Source organism: Rhinolophus ferrumequinum, chromosome 24, assembly GCF_004115265.2.
Source record: "Rhinolophus ferrumequinum isolate MPI-CBG mRhiFer1 chromosome 24, mRhiFer1_v1.p, whole genome shotgun sequence".
NCBI classification, from domain to species: domain Eukaryota; kingdom Metazoa; phylum Chordata; class Mammalia; order Chiroptera; family Rhinolophidae; genus Rhinolophus; species Rhinolophus ferrumequinum.
The window spans coordinates 3,813,476-3,831,367 of NC_046307.1; the positions used below are offsets into that span (position 1 = coordinate 3,813,476).

Here is a 17,892-nt window from a genome sequence, read left to right on the forward strand (position 1 = left end):
AACATCAAGCGCAACAACATGTGCATCATAGGAATACCAGAAGGTGAAGAGAGGAAGCAAGGGATTGAGAACATAGTTGAAGTAATAATGTCTGAAAACTTCCCCAACCTGATGAAGGAAACCAACATACAAGCCCAGGAAGTGCAGAGAGTTCCAACCAGGATAAACCCAAACAGGTCCACACTAAGACACATTATAGTTAAAATGTCAAAGGTTAAAGACAAAGAGAGAATCCTAAAAGCAGCAAGAGAAAGACAGAGGGTTACATACAAGGGAACTCCCATAAGACTATCAAATGACTTTTCTACAGAAATATTGAAGGCCAGAAGGGAGTGGCAGGAGATACTCAAAGTGATAGAAAACAAAGGCCTATAACCTAGATTGCTTTATCCAGCAAGGCTATCATTTAAAGTTGATGGAGAGATAAAGAGCTTTCCAGAAAAAAATAAGCTAAAGGAATTTAATACTACCAAGCCAGCATTGCAAGAAATACTAAAATGACTTCTGCAAATAGAAGAAAGATCAAAACAACCAAACTACAAATTTAAAAATGGCAATAACTATGTACCTATCAATAATCACTTTAAATGAAAACGGATTAAATGCTCCAATCAAGAGACATAGGGTGGTTGACTGGATAAGAAAGCAAGACCCTTGTATATGCTGTATACAAGAGACTCATCTCAGAACAAAAAACACACACAGGCTGAAAGTGAAGGGTTGGAGTAAGATATTTCATGTAAATGGAAATGAGAAAAAAGCTGGAGTTGCAAAAATTATATATGACAAAATAGACTTTAAAATGAAGAACATGTTAAAAGATAAAGATGGGCACTATATAATAATAAAGGGATCGATCCGACAAGAGGACATAACCCTAGTAAACATCTATGCACCCAACATAGGAGCACCTAAATATATAAAACAGGTACTGACTGACATAAAGATAGAGATCAACAGTAACACTATTATAGTAGGGGACTTCAACACACCTCTGACAACAAGGGACAGGTCTTCCAGACAGAAAATCAATATGGAAACAACAGCCTTAAATGATACATTGGACCACTTGGATTTAATCGATATTTTCAGAACATTTCACCCCAATGGTGCAAAATACACGTTTTTCTCAAGCGCACATGGAACATTTTCCAAGATAGACTATATGTTAGACCACAAAACAAGTCTTGATAAATTTAAGAAAATTGAAATCATAACAATTGTCTTCTCTGATCACAATGTTATGAAATTAGAAATGAACTACAGGAAAAAAACTGGAAGACACACCAATTCATGGAGGCTGAATAACTTATTACTAAATAATGAATGGGTCAAGCAGGAGATCAAGGAAGAAATCAAAAGATATTTCGAGACAAACGAAAATGAAAACACGACAACCCAAAACCTATGGGATGCCGCGAAAGCAGTCCTAAGAGGGAAATTCATAGCATTGCAGGCTTACCTAAAGAAACAAGAAACATCACTAATCAACAGTTTATCTTCACACTTAAGGGATCTGGAAAAAGAACAGCAAAATAAGCTCAAAGGGAGCACAAGGAAGGAGATAATAAAGATCAGAGCAGAAATAAATGAAATAGAAACCAGAAAAACAATACAAAAGATCAATGAATCCAAGAGTTGGTGCTTAGAGAAGATAAACAAAATCAACAAACCTTTAGCCAGACTCATTAAAAAAAAGAGAGGACCCAAATTAATAAAATCAGAAATGAAAGAGGAGAAGTGACAACGGACGCCGCAGAAATACAAAAAGTTTTAAGAAGTTACTATGAGCAACTATATGCCAACAAATTTGACAATCTGGAAGAAATGGACAATTTTATAGAGGCGTACAACCTTCCAAGGCTAACTCAAGAAGAAACAGAAAACCTGAATAGACTGATTACCACCACGGAAATTGAATCAGTAATCAACAATCTCCCAACAAACAAAAGCCCTGGACCAGATGCCTTTACAGGTGAATTTTACAAAACGTTCAAAAAAGAATTATCACCTATTCTCCTCAAGCTCTTCCAAAAAATCCAGAAGGAGTGAAGACTCTCAAACACTTTTTATGAAGCCACTATCACCCTGATCCCAAAATCAGACAAAGACACCACAAAAAAAGAAAACTACAGGCCGATATCTCTAATGAACATAGATGCAAAAATCCTCAACAAAATATTAGCAAACAGAATTCAGCAATACATTAAAAAGATCATACACCATGATCAAGTGGGATTCATCCCCGTTATGCAAGGGTGGTTCAACATCCGCAAATCAATTAATGTGATACACCACATTAACAAAATGAAAAATAAAAATCACATGATCATATCAATAGATGCAGAAAAAGCATTTGATAAAATCCAACAACCATTTATGATAAAAACCCTTAAGAAAGTGGGATCATATCTCAACATAATAAAGACCATATATGACAAACCCACAGCTAACATCTTACTCAATGAGGAAAAGCTAAAACCATTCCCCCTAAGATCAGGAACAAGGCAAGGTTGCCCACTATCTCTGCTTCTATTCCACATAGTGCTGGAAGTTCTAGCCACAGCAACCAGACAAGAAAAAGAAATAAAAGGCATCCAAATCGGTAAGGAGGAAGTAAAATTATCATTATATGCAGATGATATGATACTATATATAGAGAACCCTAAAGACTCCACCAAGAAGCTATTAGAGCTGATAGATGAATTTAGTAAAGTAGCAGGATACAAAATTAATATTCAGAAATCAGTTGCATTTGTATATACCAATAATAAAAAATCAAAAGGAGAAATTAAAAAAACAATCCCATTTACAATTGCTCCAAAGACTATAAAATACCTGGGAATAAATTTAACCAAAGAAGTAAAAAATCTGTACTCAGAAAATTATAAGACACTGAAGAAAGGAATGAAAGAAGATATAAATAGATGGAAACACATATCATGTTCATGGATAGGAAGAATTAATATAGTTAAAATGTCCATACTGCCAAAGGCAATATACATATTCAACGCAATTCCTATCAAACTACCAACGACGTTTTTCACAGAAATAGAACATATAATCCTAAAATTTATATGGGACCATAAAAGACCCCGTATAGCCTCAGCAATCTGGAGAAATAAGAGCAAAGTGGGAGGTTCTTATTTCCAAGATTGTTTCCAAGAACAATACCTGACTTCAAATTATACTACAAGGCTATAGTAATCAAAACAGCATGGTACTGGCATAAAAACAGACACATAGATCAATGGAACAGAATAGAGAGTCCAGAAATAAATCCATGCCTATATGGCCATTTAATCTACGACAATGGAAGCAAGAATGTACGATGGGGTAAAGACAGTTTATTCAATAAATGGTGCTGGGAAACCTGGACAGACACATGCAAAAAAATGAAGCTGGACCACCTCCTTACACCACATACAAAAATAAATTCAAAATGGCTTAAAGACTTAAATGTAAGATCTGAAACCATAAAATACCTAGAAGAAAATATAGGAAGAAACTTCATAGACATTACCTGGAGTAAGATTTTTACTGATATATCCCCTCGCACGAGGGAAGTAAGAGAAAAAATAAACATGTGGGATTATATCAAACTAAAAATTGTTTCACAGCAAAGGAAACCATCAATAAAACAAAAAGGGATCCTACTGAATGGGAAAAGATATTTGCCAATGATATATCTGATAAGGGATTAATATCACAAATCTATAAAAAAACTCACTCAACTCCACTCCAAAAAAACAAATGACCCAATTAAAAAATGGGCAGAGGACTTGAAGAGACATTTTTTCTAAAAAGGACATACAGATGGCAAACAGACATATGAAGAAATGCTCAACCTCACTAACCATCAGAGAAATGCAAATAAAAACCACAATGAGATTCCACCTCACCCCAGTCAAAATGGCTATCATCAATAAATCAACAAACAACAAGTGCTGGCGCGGATGTGGAGAAAAGGGAACGCTTGTGCACTGTTGGTGGGATTGCAGATTGGTGCAGCCACTTTGGAAAACAAAATGGAGGTATCTCAAAAATCTGAAAATGGAACTTCCCTATGATCCAGTAATTCCACTCCTAGGTATCTATCCGGAGAAATCCAAAACTCCAATTCAAAAACCTTTATGCACTCCTATGTTTATTGCAGCACTATACACAATAGCCAAGACATGGAAAAAACCGAAATGCTCATCGGTAGATGACTGGATTAAAAAAATGTGGTACATTTATACAATGGAGTATTACGCACCCATAAAGAAGAAAGAAATCTTACCATTGCAACAACATGAATGGACCTAGAGAACATTATGTTAAGTGAAATAAGTCAGACAGAGAAAGATAAGTACCATATGATCTCACTTATATGCGGAATCTAAAGAAAAGAATAAGTGAATGAACTAATCAGAAACAGTTTTGGAGACAAAGAGGAAAAACTGAGGGTTGCTAGATGGGCGGGGTGGGGTGGGGGTAAAGGGGAAGGTGAGGGGATTAGAAAACAATCAGTAACCACAAGATGACCACGGGGTTTTGAAAATTAATCTGGGGAACGTAATTTAGTGGTTACCAGAGGGTAAGGGGGTTGGAGGGTGGGAGATGAGGGTGAGGGGGATCAAGTATATGGTGATGGAAGGAGAACTGACTCTGGGTGGTGAACACACAATGTAATTTATAGATGATGTGATACAGAATTATACACCTGAAATCTTTGTAATTTTACTAACAATTGTCACCCCAATAAATTAAAAAAAAAAAAAAGAATAATAGGTATACTAGAAGGAGAGGGAGGGAGACGGGAACAGAGAGTCTATTCAAACAAATATTCAATGAGAATATCCCAGATCTATGGAAAGAGCTGGATCCTCAAAATCAAGAAACTAACAGAGCATGTAACTGTGTCACTCCAAAAAGGGCTTCTCCAAGGCACGTTATTTTAAAGTCATCAAAAATTAATGACAAAAAAAGAATTCTCAAGGCAGCCACGGAAAAGAAGATGGTAACCTTAAAAGAAATCCTGTGAGTTTATCATTGGGTTGTTCAGCAGAAACCCTAAAAGCTAGGAGACAGTAGAATCAGATATTCAAAATCTTGAAAGAGAGAAATAACCAACCAAGAATAATATATCCAAGAAAGTTATCCTTTAGATATGAAGGAGAAACAGAGGCTTTCCCAGACAAACAAAAGCCGAGGGAATTTACCACCACAAGACCTTCATTAGAAGAAATGCTGACAAGCTCTTTTCTCTGAAACAAAGAGAAAAAAAGTATAGAAAATTTTGAGTAACATGTGTGGGGACAGAGCCCCAAAAAGCAGTTTCCAGGCTCTTGGCCTCACATAGAAAGGTGCTGGCTCAGGTAGTAAATGGCCGTCGACTGTGATCAAATGGCCATCAGCTGTGGCTAGTTGGCCGTCAGCTGTAACCAGTGAGCCATTGGGCACTAATATAACTGCCGTAGCTAGGCTAGCGAAAAAAGGGGGAGCTAGCAAGAAGATGGTGGCTGAGTCTGCAAGCGGCACAGTGAGGGTTGAGAATTGTGTTGCTCCTGGTTCCTGTGTCTCCAACCCAGTCGCCAGTGAGAGTATAGTGGTGTGACTCCCCTACCTATGGCTCCGTGGGTGTTCCTTTTTGGCCTAGCCATATCCTGCGTTCTTGTGTGGGGAGTGGGACCGGAGACCCCGCATGACACCCCGCACGACAACATGATAAACAGACAAACAGAAGCAGGAAATTGCAACTTTATTTCAGAATAGGGTGTTAAACACTTAATTATAACATAAAGGTTAAAGGGGGAAAGGCATTTCAAAAAATGTAACTTTTACAATTTGGAAATAAACACCCAACACAAAAAGGGATAATTTGTGACAAAAGAAACCAAAGGGAAGGAGGAAAAGGACTGAAGTTTTACAGGTGGATGAAGATAATATGCAACCAGAAGAAAAAGGACAATTTATTTATGAAACACTTATTTTTACATAAACTTAACTGTAATCACAAAACAAATCTAGAGTTGAGACGCATAACATAAATAGAGGAAATGGAGAAAAGAATCATAGAAAGCCACCAAACTAAAATAGCGGACAGGAAAAAAAGAAACAATGGAGATACAATGGAGATCCAGAAAACAACAGTTAAAATGGTTGTAGTAAGTCCTCATATATCAATAATCACCCTAAATATAAATGGACTGAACTCACCAATCAAAAGGCACCGAGTAGTGGGATGGATTAAAAAACAAAACCCAATTATATGTTGCATTCAGGAGACCCATCTCAGTTACAAAGAGAAAAAATTGTCTCAAAGTGAAGGGGGCGCGGACCAATAGCAGTTCAGCTGTTCTGTGTTGGTCCTCCAGGCCTGAGACCGTAGTCAGTTCATCTACCTTTTTCCACCTTTCAGAGTTCTCCTATGCTTGCCTCTTGTGTTATTTCCATGGTTTATAATTCTACATAGGGGGAGGAGAAGGGAGAGATTAGTGTATACCATCTTATTGGAACCCCCTTCCTTAGTGCTTACACCATAGTTCCTTCTTTCATTCAGTCAACAAACATTTATTTGGCTCCATTTATTGGGTCTAGGCCCTGGAGAATGGAAGAGAACAGCACATGGGGACTAACTGCTGTTTGGGTGGGGGAGATGGTAATAAGAAATCCTCAAACAGAGGTTACCCCTGTGTGGGGTACTCTCCATAGTCTCTCAAGATACAAGTCTTCAAGTAAGGCAAACCCTCCTTCATCTTCTTGTTAGTCTTGTGAAATCTTTCTCCCTGCACTTGTCTCTCCCCTTCTCACGGTGTTCTCTTCCAGACCTTCTCATCTCTCATCTGAGTTACTTCAGTGACCATCTGTCTGGCTTCTTTCCTTCTGAGTGTTCCCACTGACTCCTCCTCCATAATGCTGCCTGGGGGTTCTCTAAGATGCATGTCTACTCATGACTCTTACCTGCTGGAAGCCAGTCAACAGCTCTCCAGTGCCTACAGGACATTGGTCCACACTCTTTAGGTCAGTGCCCTCATCCATGTCCTGCCACTGTCCCTCCCCCATACCTCACACCTATCCCCTCTTGCACATCACAGTATTGACATGGTAAATGCTCAAAGGTCCTTGAGCATAATATGGCATGTCCACTCCTCATGCCATGGTGTCTGCTGGGCCATCTGCCTGTCATGCTTCTTTTCTTCTCTTTGTTCACTTAAAACTTTTTATCCATCTGACACGGCAGAGTGCAAATATCACCTCCAGGGCACCATGACTTTCGATGACAATCACTGTCTCCTCAGTGCTAACGTGACCATGCTTCCCATCAGCATACTTCACAATGAAATGCATTTGTTTATAGTTGTCCTCGTTTTTAGCCAGCAATCTCTTCATTAGAATGGACTGTCTTGACTGGTGCAGCCGTATGGAAGGCAGTGTGGAAGTTCCTCAAAAAATTACAAATAGTATTACCGTATGATCCAGCAATTCCTCTCCTGGGTATCTACCCAAAAAATTTGAAAACATTTATACATAAAGACACATGTGCTCCAATGTTTATTGCAGCTTTGTTTACGGTGGCCAAGACATGGAAACAACCAAAATGTCCTTCGATAGATGAATGGATAAAGAAGTTGTGGTATATATACACAATGGAATACTATTCGGTGGTAAGAAAAGATGATATAGAAACATTTGTGACAACATGGATGGATCTTGAAAGTATGATGCTAAGCGAAATAAGTCAGACAGAAAAAGCAGAGAACCATATGATTTCACTGATATGTGGTATATAAACCAAAAACAACAAGAGAACAAGACAAACAAATGAGAAAAAAACTCATAGACACAGACAATAGTTTAGTGTTTACCAGAGGGTAAGGGGGGTGGGGGGTGGGAGATGAGGGTAAGGGGGATCAAATATATGGTGAAGGAAGGAGAACTGACTCTGGGTGGTGAACACACAATGGGATTTATAGATGAGGTTATACAGAATTGTACACCTGAAATCTATGTAATTTTACTAATAATTGTCATCCCAATAAATTAAAAAAATAATAATAAAAGAAAGAAAGAAAGAAAGAATTTCCTGCAGGAAAAAAAAAAAGAATGGACTGTCTTATTTCCTTCATTATATTTAGTATTTAGGAATATGCATGTGTCTAGTCCCTGTTAAATGAATGTTGACGTAACATATACCATGGAAAGGCTTATAGCGGTATTCTAAGACTATGTGTATGTAAGAGAGAAATGGCCATGGAGTAGTGTTACTTCTACGACTTGATGCACTTTGTTCAGAACTTCTGTGGCCTTGGAAGATGATCTTTGCTCTCATCCCTTTCCTGTTTTCTCCCCAGTGTTGGGCTCAGCTCCTCTATTTTCTATCATGGGATATGTTGATGGAGGCATCCAGCTACTCTGCAAGTCCTCAGGCTGGTTTCTCCAGCCCACAGTGAAGTGGAAAGGCCCCCAAGGACATGATTTGCCCTCAGACTCAAAGGTGGATGCAGACAGATGTGGCCTGTTTGATGTGGAGACTTCCCTTATAGTCCAAGAAAATGCTGGGAGTATATCATGTTCTATCCAGTACCCTGACCAGAGCCGAGAGGTGGAATCCAGGGTATGGATAAGAGGTGAGTGGGGAGGAGGAAGAACAGGGAGGGGTTCATATTTCTGTAGCCCAGAGGGAGAAAACTAGGCTTTATCTTAGGGTTGTTGTGTAGTATTGTCCAGTTTTAATGTTTAGTTTTGAAAGCCAACATCTGTGAGGTATAAAATAATATTATAAAATTTGATTATGTAGAAACAATTTCTACAATTGCAGTGGAGTAGAGTCAAATATTTCTTTCATTACATGATCATCTTCATGGTGCTACCTTCCGAAATCAACACACAAAAAATTTAAGAAAAGTATCTTGAGGTACAAGGGAAAAATGTTTACTCATGTTTTAGAAAACATTAAATCACTACATTATAAAACCAAATAGAATAAAAATATAAATAATTTTTGGAACGGTTTAAAAATAATACTATAATATATGTAAACTCAAATATTTAAAAGAACTTAATATTGAGGGATTTAATTTACCAGTAAAGACAAAGAATATCAAACTTGATTTTTGAAACTTGACTATTGCTATATCAGAAGAAAAAATATAACACATATTAATTGAAAATAAAAGTCTAACAAAAGCATACCAGACAAATATTACCATAAGGAGAATGATAACAGATATATATTGGTGTCAAGAAAGGAAAGAGTAAAGATTTCAGGGGAAAAAAACCTTATTAGAAATGGTATGAAAGGAAGAAATCTAATGGCAATTGTTCAAAGGGTATGTGTGATATACAATAGAAATTTAAAAGAACATAAAACTAAATTTTTTCAATTCATAAATGAATTCACCATGCTCATATGAAACTAATAGAATTAATTGCATTTTTGTGTAAACCAGCCAAGAGAAAAATAAACATGCCATCTATAAGAACAACCAGGGAGTCATCAAAATCGTGGGGTGAGGTGAGCCTCTGTGAAGCTCCCCTGGAATTTACAACTAATTGAACAACAATAACTCCACAAAGGACTCCCTGCATAGCAGACAGGCAAGACAAAGAGGCCCACTACTGAATTCCCCGAAAGGTGGGCGAATCGCGCCAGCGGGGCAGAGGGAAGGGAGAAGTGCGGAGATGGAGCCACGTGGGAGGGTGCAGGACGCAGACCTAGCTCAGTGCTCCGAGCTCGCTGCATCCCGGAACTACCGCAGCTGCGGGAGAGGGAAGAACTCGGACTGCTAGGGCTCCGCTTGTGGCCCACAGGGCTGAGGGGACAGCATATAACACGGCTGAACCCCACGCTCACGGCAGAGACCTCGGAGCAAAGACTGAGGGAAGAAGGCTGAAAATGGTGGTTTAAGCCCTCACTGCCAAGCAGAGAACAGAAGCCTTAGGCACTGAGACTAGTCGCCCCCTCCCTACCCTCCCAGAGCTCATCCCTCCCCCACCTGGCTGGTGATAGAAGCGGAACAGTAGCAGTGTCAGATCAAAAGAACAGAATATTTGCTGTTCTGAGAACTGTGGACCGCAGACACAGATTCTCAGCCCAACTCGTTCCGGCAAAGGGGAGGGAGTTGTGGAAGCAGGACCAGCTGTGGTGGTGGTTGCCACCATTACTCTGGGCCACCTCTCACAACTCACCCCGCCCTGGCCCCACCTATCTGGGTGGATCCCTGCAGGAATAAAGAGAACTGCTGAAACATACGGGCTCTGAATCTGGTGCAGGAAGAGCTTTGGAACTTCAAAAGCTCTCCGCATACCCACACGGACACTCCGCCCTGTGACCCAAGCGACTATTAACAGAGGAGAAGCCCGTCTCCCACGGAATCCCCCCATTGTGTGAGAAGCTGGAATAGAGCAGAGAAAACATAGCACTACCGTGTGAGAGAAATAAAAGGCTGCAGTCGGAGAGAAAATAAGACATTCTATCAACAAGTACTGGAAAACAAAAGACAGACCTCTTCCTATCAACCTGTTGCAGAGGCCACTCCTGTAGATGTCTAGGAAGAGAAATAATAAATCAGTAATTGCCATGAATAACGAAGGCAACAAGACAGCTCAGAAAGAAAGTGAAAAGTCTCCAGAAAAGGAACTTAAAGATATGGAAATATGTGACTTAAACAACAGAGAATTCAAGATTACAGTTCTGAAAAAACTCAACAAGATGCAAGAAAACACAGAAAGGCAGTTTAATGAACTCAGAAACGCAATCAAAGAACAACATGAGCACTTTACGAAAGAGATTGAAATTTTAAAAAAGAACCAAATAGAATTTCTGAAGATTAAGAACTCAATAGAAGAAATTAAGAATGAAATAACCGCTAAGGTAGTAGAGTTGAGCAGATGGAGGAAAGAATCAGTGAAATCAAGGACAGAAACTTGGAAATTACACGGATGGAAGAAGAAAGAGACTTGAGACTTAAAAGAAATGAAAGAACTCTACAAGAACTTTCTGACTCCATCAGAAAGAGCAACATAAGAATAATGGGCATACCAGAAGGAGAAGAAAGAGACAAGGGAACAGAGAACATATTCGAACAAATTGTTGATGAGAACTTCCCAAACTTGTGGAAAGAACTGGATCCTCGAATCCAAGAAGCAAATAGAACACCTAATTACCTCAATCCCAACAGGCCTTCTCCAAGGCACATTGTATTGAAGCTGTCTAAAATCAACGACAAAGAAAGAATCCTCAAGGCAGCCAGGGAAAAGAAGACGGTAACCTACAAAGGAAAGCCCATTAGATTATCATCAGATTTATCAGCAGAAACTCTACAAGCCAGGAGGGAGTGGAACCAAATATTAAAACTATTAAAAGAGAGAAATTATGAGCCAAGAATAATGTATCCAGCAAAGATATCCTTTAGATATGAAGGAGGAATAAAGACCTTTCCAGACGTCCAGAAGCTGAGGGAATTTTCTAATACACGACCTGCACTACAAGAAATACTAAAGGATGCTATTCAACCACCATCAACAGGGACAATTTGTGGCAACCAAAGCATAAAAAGGCGGAGAGTAAAGGCCTGAACCGGAATATGGGAATGGAGAAACTAAGTGTGCTAAAGAAGACGGAATACTCTAAATATCTAACTTTCTTTTACTTAACTTAAGGGTAACCACTCAAAAAAAATCCAGAACTGAAATACATACTGTAATAAAAGAAGAAATAGAGGGAAACATTATAGAATACCACCATACAGGAATAATAGACAACAACAAAAAGGCAAAGAAACAATGGAGACACAGTCTTACCAGAAAACTAAAGATAGAATGACAGGAAATCCTCACATATCAATAATCACCTTAAATGTAAATGGACTGAACTCACCAATAAAAAGGCACAGAGTAGCAGATTGGATAAAAAAACTAAACCCAACCATATACTGTCTCCAAGAGACACATCTCATCTAGGACAAACATAGACTCAAAGTGAAAGGGTAGAAATTGACCCAGAGAATGGTACCCAGAGAATATCAGGTGTAGCCATAACGATATCAGGTGAAACAGACTTCAGGGTGAAAAAGATAACAAGAGACAAAGATGGACATTTCATAATGGTAAAGGGACTATACAACAAGAAGACGTAACAGTCATCAATATTTATGCCCCCAATCAGGGAGCACCGAAATATACCAAGCAACTACTAACAGAACTAAAGGGAGAAAGTGACCAAAACACAATTATACTAGGGGACCTAAATACATCACTGACAGCTATGGATAGATCATCCAAACAGGAAATAAATAACGAAATAGCAGCCCTAAATGACACATTAGATGAAATGGACATAATTGACATTTGTAGAGCACTTCATCCTAAAACATCCGACTATACATTCTTTTCTAGTGTACATGGAACATTCTCAAGGATAGACCATATATTGGGATATAAAATCAGCCTTAGCAAATTTAAGAAGATTGAAATCATACCAAGCATATTCTCTGATCACAAGGCTTTGAAATTGGATATCAACTGCAAAAAGAAAGCAGGAAAAAACACAAATACATGGAGATTAAACAACATACTTTTAAAGAACGACTGGGTCAAAGAAGAAATTAGAGGAGAGATCAAAAGATACATAGAAACAAATGACAATGAAAATACATCCTACCAAAAATTTGGGAAGCAACGAAAGCAGTTTTAAGAGGGAAATTTATTTCATTAAAGGCCTATCTCAAGAAACAAGAAAAATCCCAAATAAATAACCTCATGTTACACTTTAAAGAACTAGAAAAAGAAGAACAAGTGAAACCCAAGGTCAGCAGAAGAAAGGAAATAACAAAAATCAGAGCAGAACTCAATGAAATAGAGAACAAAAAGACAATAGAAATAATTAGTGTGACAAAGAGCTGCTTCTTTGAAAAGATTAATAAAATTGACAAACCCTTGGCTAGACTCACTAAGATTAAAAAAGAGAAGACACTAATTAACAAAATCAGAAATGAAAAAGGGGAAGTTATCACGGACACCACAGAAATACAAAGGATCATCCAAGAATACTATGAAGGACTATATGTCACCAAATTCAATAACCTAGAAGAAATGGACAAGTTCTTAGAAACATATAGCCTTCCAAGGCTGAACCACGAAGAACTGGAAAATCTAAACAGACAGATCATCAGTAATGAAATTGAATCAGTCATCCAAAACCTTCCCAAAAGCAAAAGCCCAGGACCAGATGGCTTCACTAGTGAATTCTACCAAACCTTCAAAGAGGATCTAATACCAATCCTGCTCAAACTCTTCCAAAAAATTGAAGAAGAGACAGTACTCCCTAACTCATTTTATGAGGCCAACATTACCCTGATACCAAAACCTGGTAAGGACAACACAAAAAAAGAAAAGTACAGACCAATATCTCTGATGAATACAGATGCAAAAATCCTGAACAAAATTCTAGCAAATAGAATACAACAATGCATTAAAAAGATCATTCATCGCGACCAAGTGGGGTTCATCCCCGGGCACAAGGATGGTTCAACATCTGCAAATCCATCAATGTGATACGTCACATAAACAAAATAAAGGACAAAAATCATATGATTATATCAATTGATGCAGAAAAAGCATTTGACAAGATACAACATCCATTTATGATTAAAACACTTAATAAAATAGGTATAGAAGGAAAATACCTTAACATAATAAAGGTCATATATGACAAGCCCTCAGCTAATCTTATAATTAATGGTGAAAAACTGAAGCCCTTTGCTCTACGTTCAGGAACACAACAGAGCTGTCCCCTATCACCTCTGCTTTTCAACATAGTGTTGGAAGTCCTTGCCAGAGCAATCAGGCAAGAGAAAGAAATAAAAGGCATCCACATTGGGAATGAAGAAGTTAAATTATCACTCTTTGCAGATGACATGATGCTATATATAGAACACCCTAAAGACTCCATCAAAAAGCTATTAGAAACAATCAACGAATACAGTAAAGTTGCTGGCTACAAAAGGAACGTACAAAAGTCCATTGCATTCCTATATACTAACAATGAAATCTCAGAAAAAGAAATACAAAAAACAATTCCTTTTGCAATTGCAGCAAAAAGAATAAAATACCTAGGAATAAACTTAACCAAGGATGTGAAGGACCTATATGCTGAAAACTATAAGACATTTTTGAAAGAAATTGAAGAAGACACAAAGAAATGGACAGACATTCCGTGCTCATGGATTGGAAGAATCAACATAATTAAAATGGCCATATTACCCAAAGCAATATACAGATTTAATGCAATCCCCATCAAAATCCCAATGGCATTTTTAAAAGAAATAGAACAAAAAAATCATCAGATTTGTTTGGAACCACAAAAGACCTCAAATAGCCAAAGCAATTTTAAGAAAAAAGAACGATACTGGAGGTATCACACTCCCTGACTTTAGCTTGTACTGCAGCGCAACAATAATCAAAACAGCATGGTATTGGCAGAAAAACAGACACATAGACCAATGGAATAGAATTGAGAACCCAGAAATAAAACCACATAAATATGGACAGATAATTTTTGACAAAGAAAGACAAAACATACAATGGAGAAAAGACAGGCTCTCCAATAAATGGTGCTGGGAGAATTGGAAAGCCACATGGAAAAGAATGAAACTGGACTGCTATCTGTCACCATGTACCAAAATTAATTCAAAGTGGATCAAAGAATTAAGCATAAGACCTGAAACAATAAACTGCATAGAAGAAAACGTAGGTACTAAACTTATGGACCTCGGTTTCAAAGAGCGTTTTATGAATTTGACTCCTAAGACAAGGGAAGTAAAAGCTAAAATAAATGAATGGGACTATATCAAACTTGAAAGCTTCTGTACAGCAAAAGAAACCATCAACAAAATAAAGAGGCAACTAACTGAATGGGAGAAGATTTTTGCAAACAGTGCCTCTGATGAAGGACTCATGCAACTTATAGGGGCTCATTCAAAATATACAAGGAACACATGCAACTAAACAGCAAAAAAACAAACAACCCAATTGAGAAATGAGCAGAGGACCTGAAGAGACATTTCTCCAAAGAGGACATACAAATGGCAAATAGATATATGAAAAAATGCTCAACATCACTAATCATCAGAGAAATGCAAATAAAAACCACAATGAGATATCACCTTACCCCAGTTAGAATGGCTATCACCAACAAGACTAATAGTAACAAGTATGGAGAGGCTGTGGAGAAAAAGGAACCCTCATACACTGTTGGTGGGAATGCAGACTGGTGCAACCGCTACGGAAGGCAGTGTGGAGGTTCCTCAATATTTATGAATAGAATTACCATATGACCCAGCTATCCCTCTCCTGGGTATCTACCCCAAAAATCTGAAATCATTTATACATAAAGACAAGTGTACTCCAGTGTTCACTGCAGCTTTATTTACGGTGGCCAAGACATGGAAACAACCAAAGTGTCCTTCGATAGATGAATGGATAAATAAGTTGTAGTATACACAATATGAACAATGGAATACTATTCAGCAGTAAGAAAAAATGATATAGGAGCATTTGTGACAACATGGATGGATCTTGAGAGTATAATGCTAAGCGAAATAAGTCAGACAGAAAAAGTAGAGAACCATATGATTTCACTGATATGTGGTATATAAACCAAAAATAACAAACAAACAATACAAACAAATGAGAAACAAAAACTCATAGACGCAGACAATATTTTAGTGGTTACCAGAGCGTAAGAGGGGTGGGGGGTGGTATATGAGGGTAAAAGGGATCAAATATATGGTGAAGGAAGGAGAACTGATTCTGGGTGGTGAACACACAATGAGATTTATAGATAATGTAATACAGAATTGTACTCCTGAAATCTATGTAACTTTACTAACAATTGACACCCCAACGAACTTTAATTTAAAAAATAATTAGAATATGTGAAGGCCTGAAATAAACCATTCTCAACATTAAAAATAAAGGCACTTTAGACCAATTGGATTTAACTGATATTTTTAGAGCATTAAACCCCAAAGCAGCAGAATATACGTTTTTCTCAAGTGCACATGAAACATTTTCCAAGATCGACCACATGCTAGGCCACAAACAAGTTTCAATAAATTTAAGAAAATTGAAATCATATCAAGCGTCTTCTCTGACCACAATGCTATGAAACTAGAAATCAATTAGAAGAAGAAATCCGTAAAACACACAAATACATGGAGGCTGAATAACATGTTACTAATAGCAATTGAGTCAATAATGATATCAAGGGAGAAATCAAAAGATACTTTGAGACAAATGAAAATGAAAACACACCTACCCAAAATCTACAGAATGCAGTGAAAACAGTACTATGAGGGAAATTCATAGCAATGCAGATCTATCAAAAGAAAGAAGAAAAATCTCAAATCATCAGGCTATCTTTAGACCTTAGGGAACTGGAAAAATAACAGAAAAATTAGTCCAAAGGGAGTACAAGGGAGGAAATAATAAGGATTAGAGCAGAAATAAATGAAATAGAGATAAAAAATATAAAAAAGATCAATGAAACCAAGAGCTGGTTTTTTTAAAAGGTAAGTAAAATTGGCCCACTCTGAGCCAGACTTACCAAGAAAAAGAGAGAGAGGACCCAAATTAAGAAAATCAGAAATGAAAGAGGAGAAGTGACAGCAGATACCACAAAAATACAGAAAATTTTAAGAAAATACTATGATGAACGATATGCCAACACATTAGAAAATCTGGAAGAAATGGATAAATTTCTAGGAGCATACAATATTCTAAGACTGAATCAAGAAGAAACAGAAACTCTGAACAAACCGATTACTACCAAAGAAATTGAATCAGTAATTAACAAGCTCCCAAAAAGCAAAAGTCCTGGACCAGATGGCTTCACAGGTGGATTTTATAAAACATTCAAAAAAGAATTAGCACCTATTCTCCTCAAACTATTCCAAAAATTCCAAAAAGAGGGAAGGCTCCCAAGCACATTTTATGAGGCCACTATTACTCTGATCCCAAAACCAGACAAAGACATTAGAAAAAAATAAAAGTACAGCCCAATATCTCTAATGAACATAGATGAAAAAATCCTCAACAAAATACTAGTAAACCAGATTCGACAACACATGATTATACACCATGATCAAGTGGGATATATTCCTAGTACGCAAGTTTGGCTCAATATCCGCAAATCAATTAATGCGATACACCACATTAATAAAATGAAAAATAAAAATCATATGGTCATATCAATAGATGCAGAAAAAGCATTTGACAAAATCCAGCAGCCATTTATGGTAAAAATTCTTAGCAAAGTGGGAATAGAAGGATCATATCTCAACATAATAAAGGCCATACACGATAAATCCACAGCTAACATCATACTCAATGGGGAAAGGCTAAAACCTTTCCCCTTAAGATAAGGAAAAAGGCAAGGCTGCCCACTTTCACACTTTTATTCAACATAGTTCTGGAACTGCTGGCCACAGCAATCAGAAAAGAAAAAGAAATAAACGACATCCAAATTGGAAATGAAGAAGTAAAATTGTCATTATATGCAGATTACATGATACTATATATAGAAAACCCCAAAGTCTCCAGCAAAAAAAACTGTTAGAACTGATAAAGGAATTTAGTAAAGTAGCAGGATACAAAATTAATATTCAGAAATCAGTTGCATTTGTATACACTAATAATAAACTATCAGAAGGAGAAATCAAGAAATCAATCCCATTTACAATTGCTTCAAAAACAATAAAATACCTAGGAATAAATTTAACCAAAGAAGTAAAAGACGTGTACTCAAAAAATTATGACACTGAAGACAGAAATCAAAGAAGGTACAAATAAATGGAAACACATACCATGTTCATGGATAGGAAGAATTAAAATAGTTAAAATGTCAAT

The 17,892-nt window shown here is 37.3% G+C and overlaps 1 protein-coding gene across 2 annotated transcripts in view; it reads left to right on the plus strand.

Annotated features, from left to right (window-relative positions):
• The window catches only part of LOC117016852 (butyrophilin-like protein 3), a 103,751-nt gene that overhangs the window by 7,364 nt on the left and 78,495 nt on the right, over positions 1–17,892 (plus strand). The window contains exon 3 of one of the 2 annotated variants that reach the window (XM_033096606.1): positions 8,337–8,612. The exons of the other annotated variant lie outside the window; for it this stretch is intronic. Coding sequence (XP_032952497.1) covers positions 8,337–8,612 — 276 coding nt within the window. The remainder of the gene's footprint in view (positions 1–8,336; positions 8,613–17,892) is intronic. 2 annotated transcript variants of the gene reach the window in all.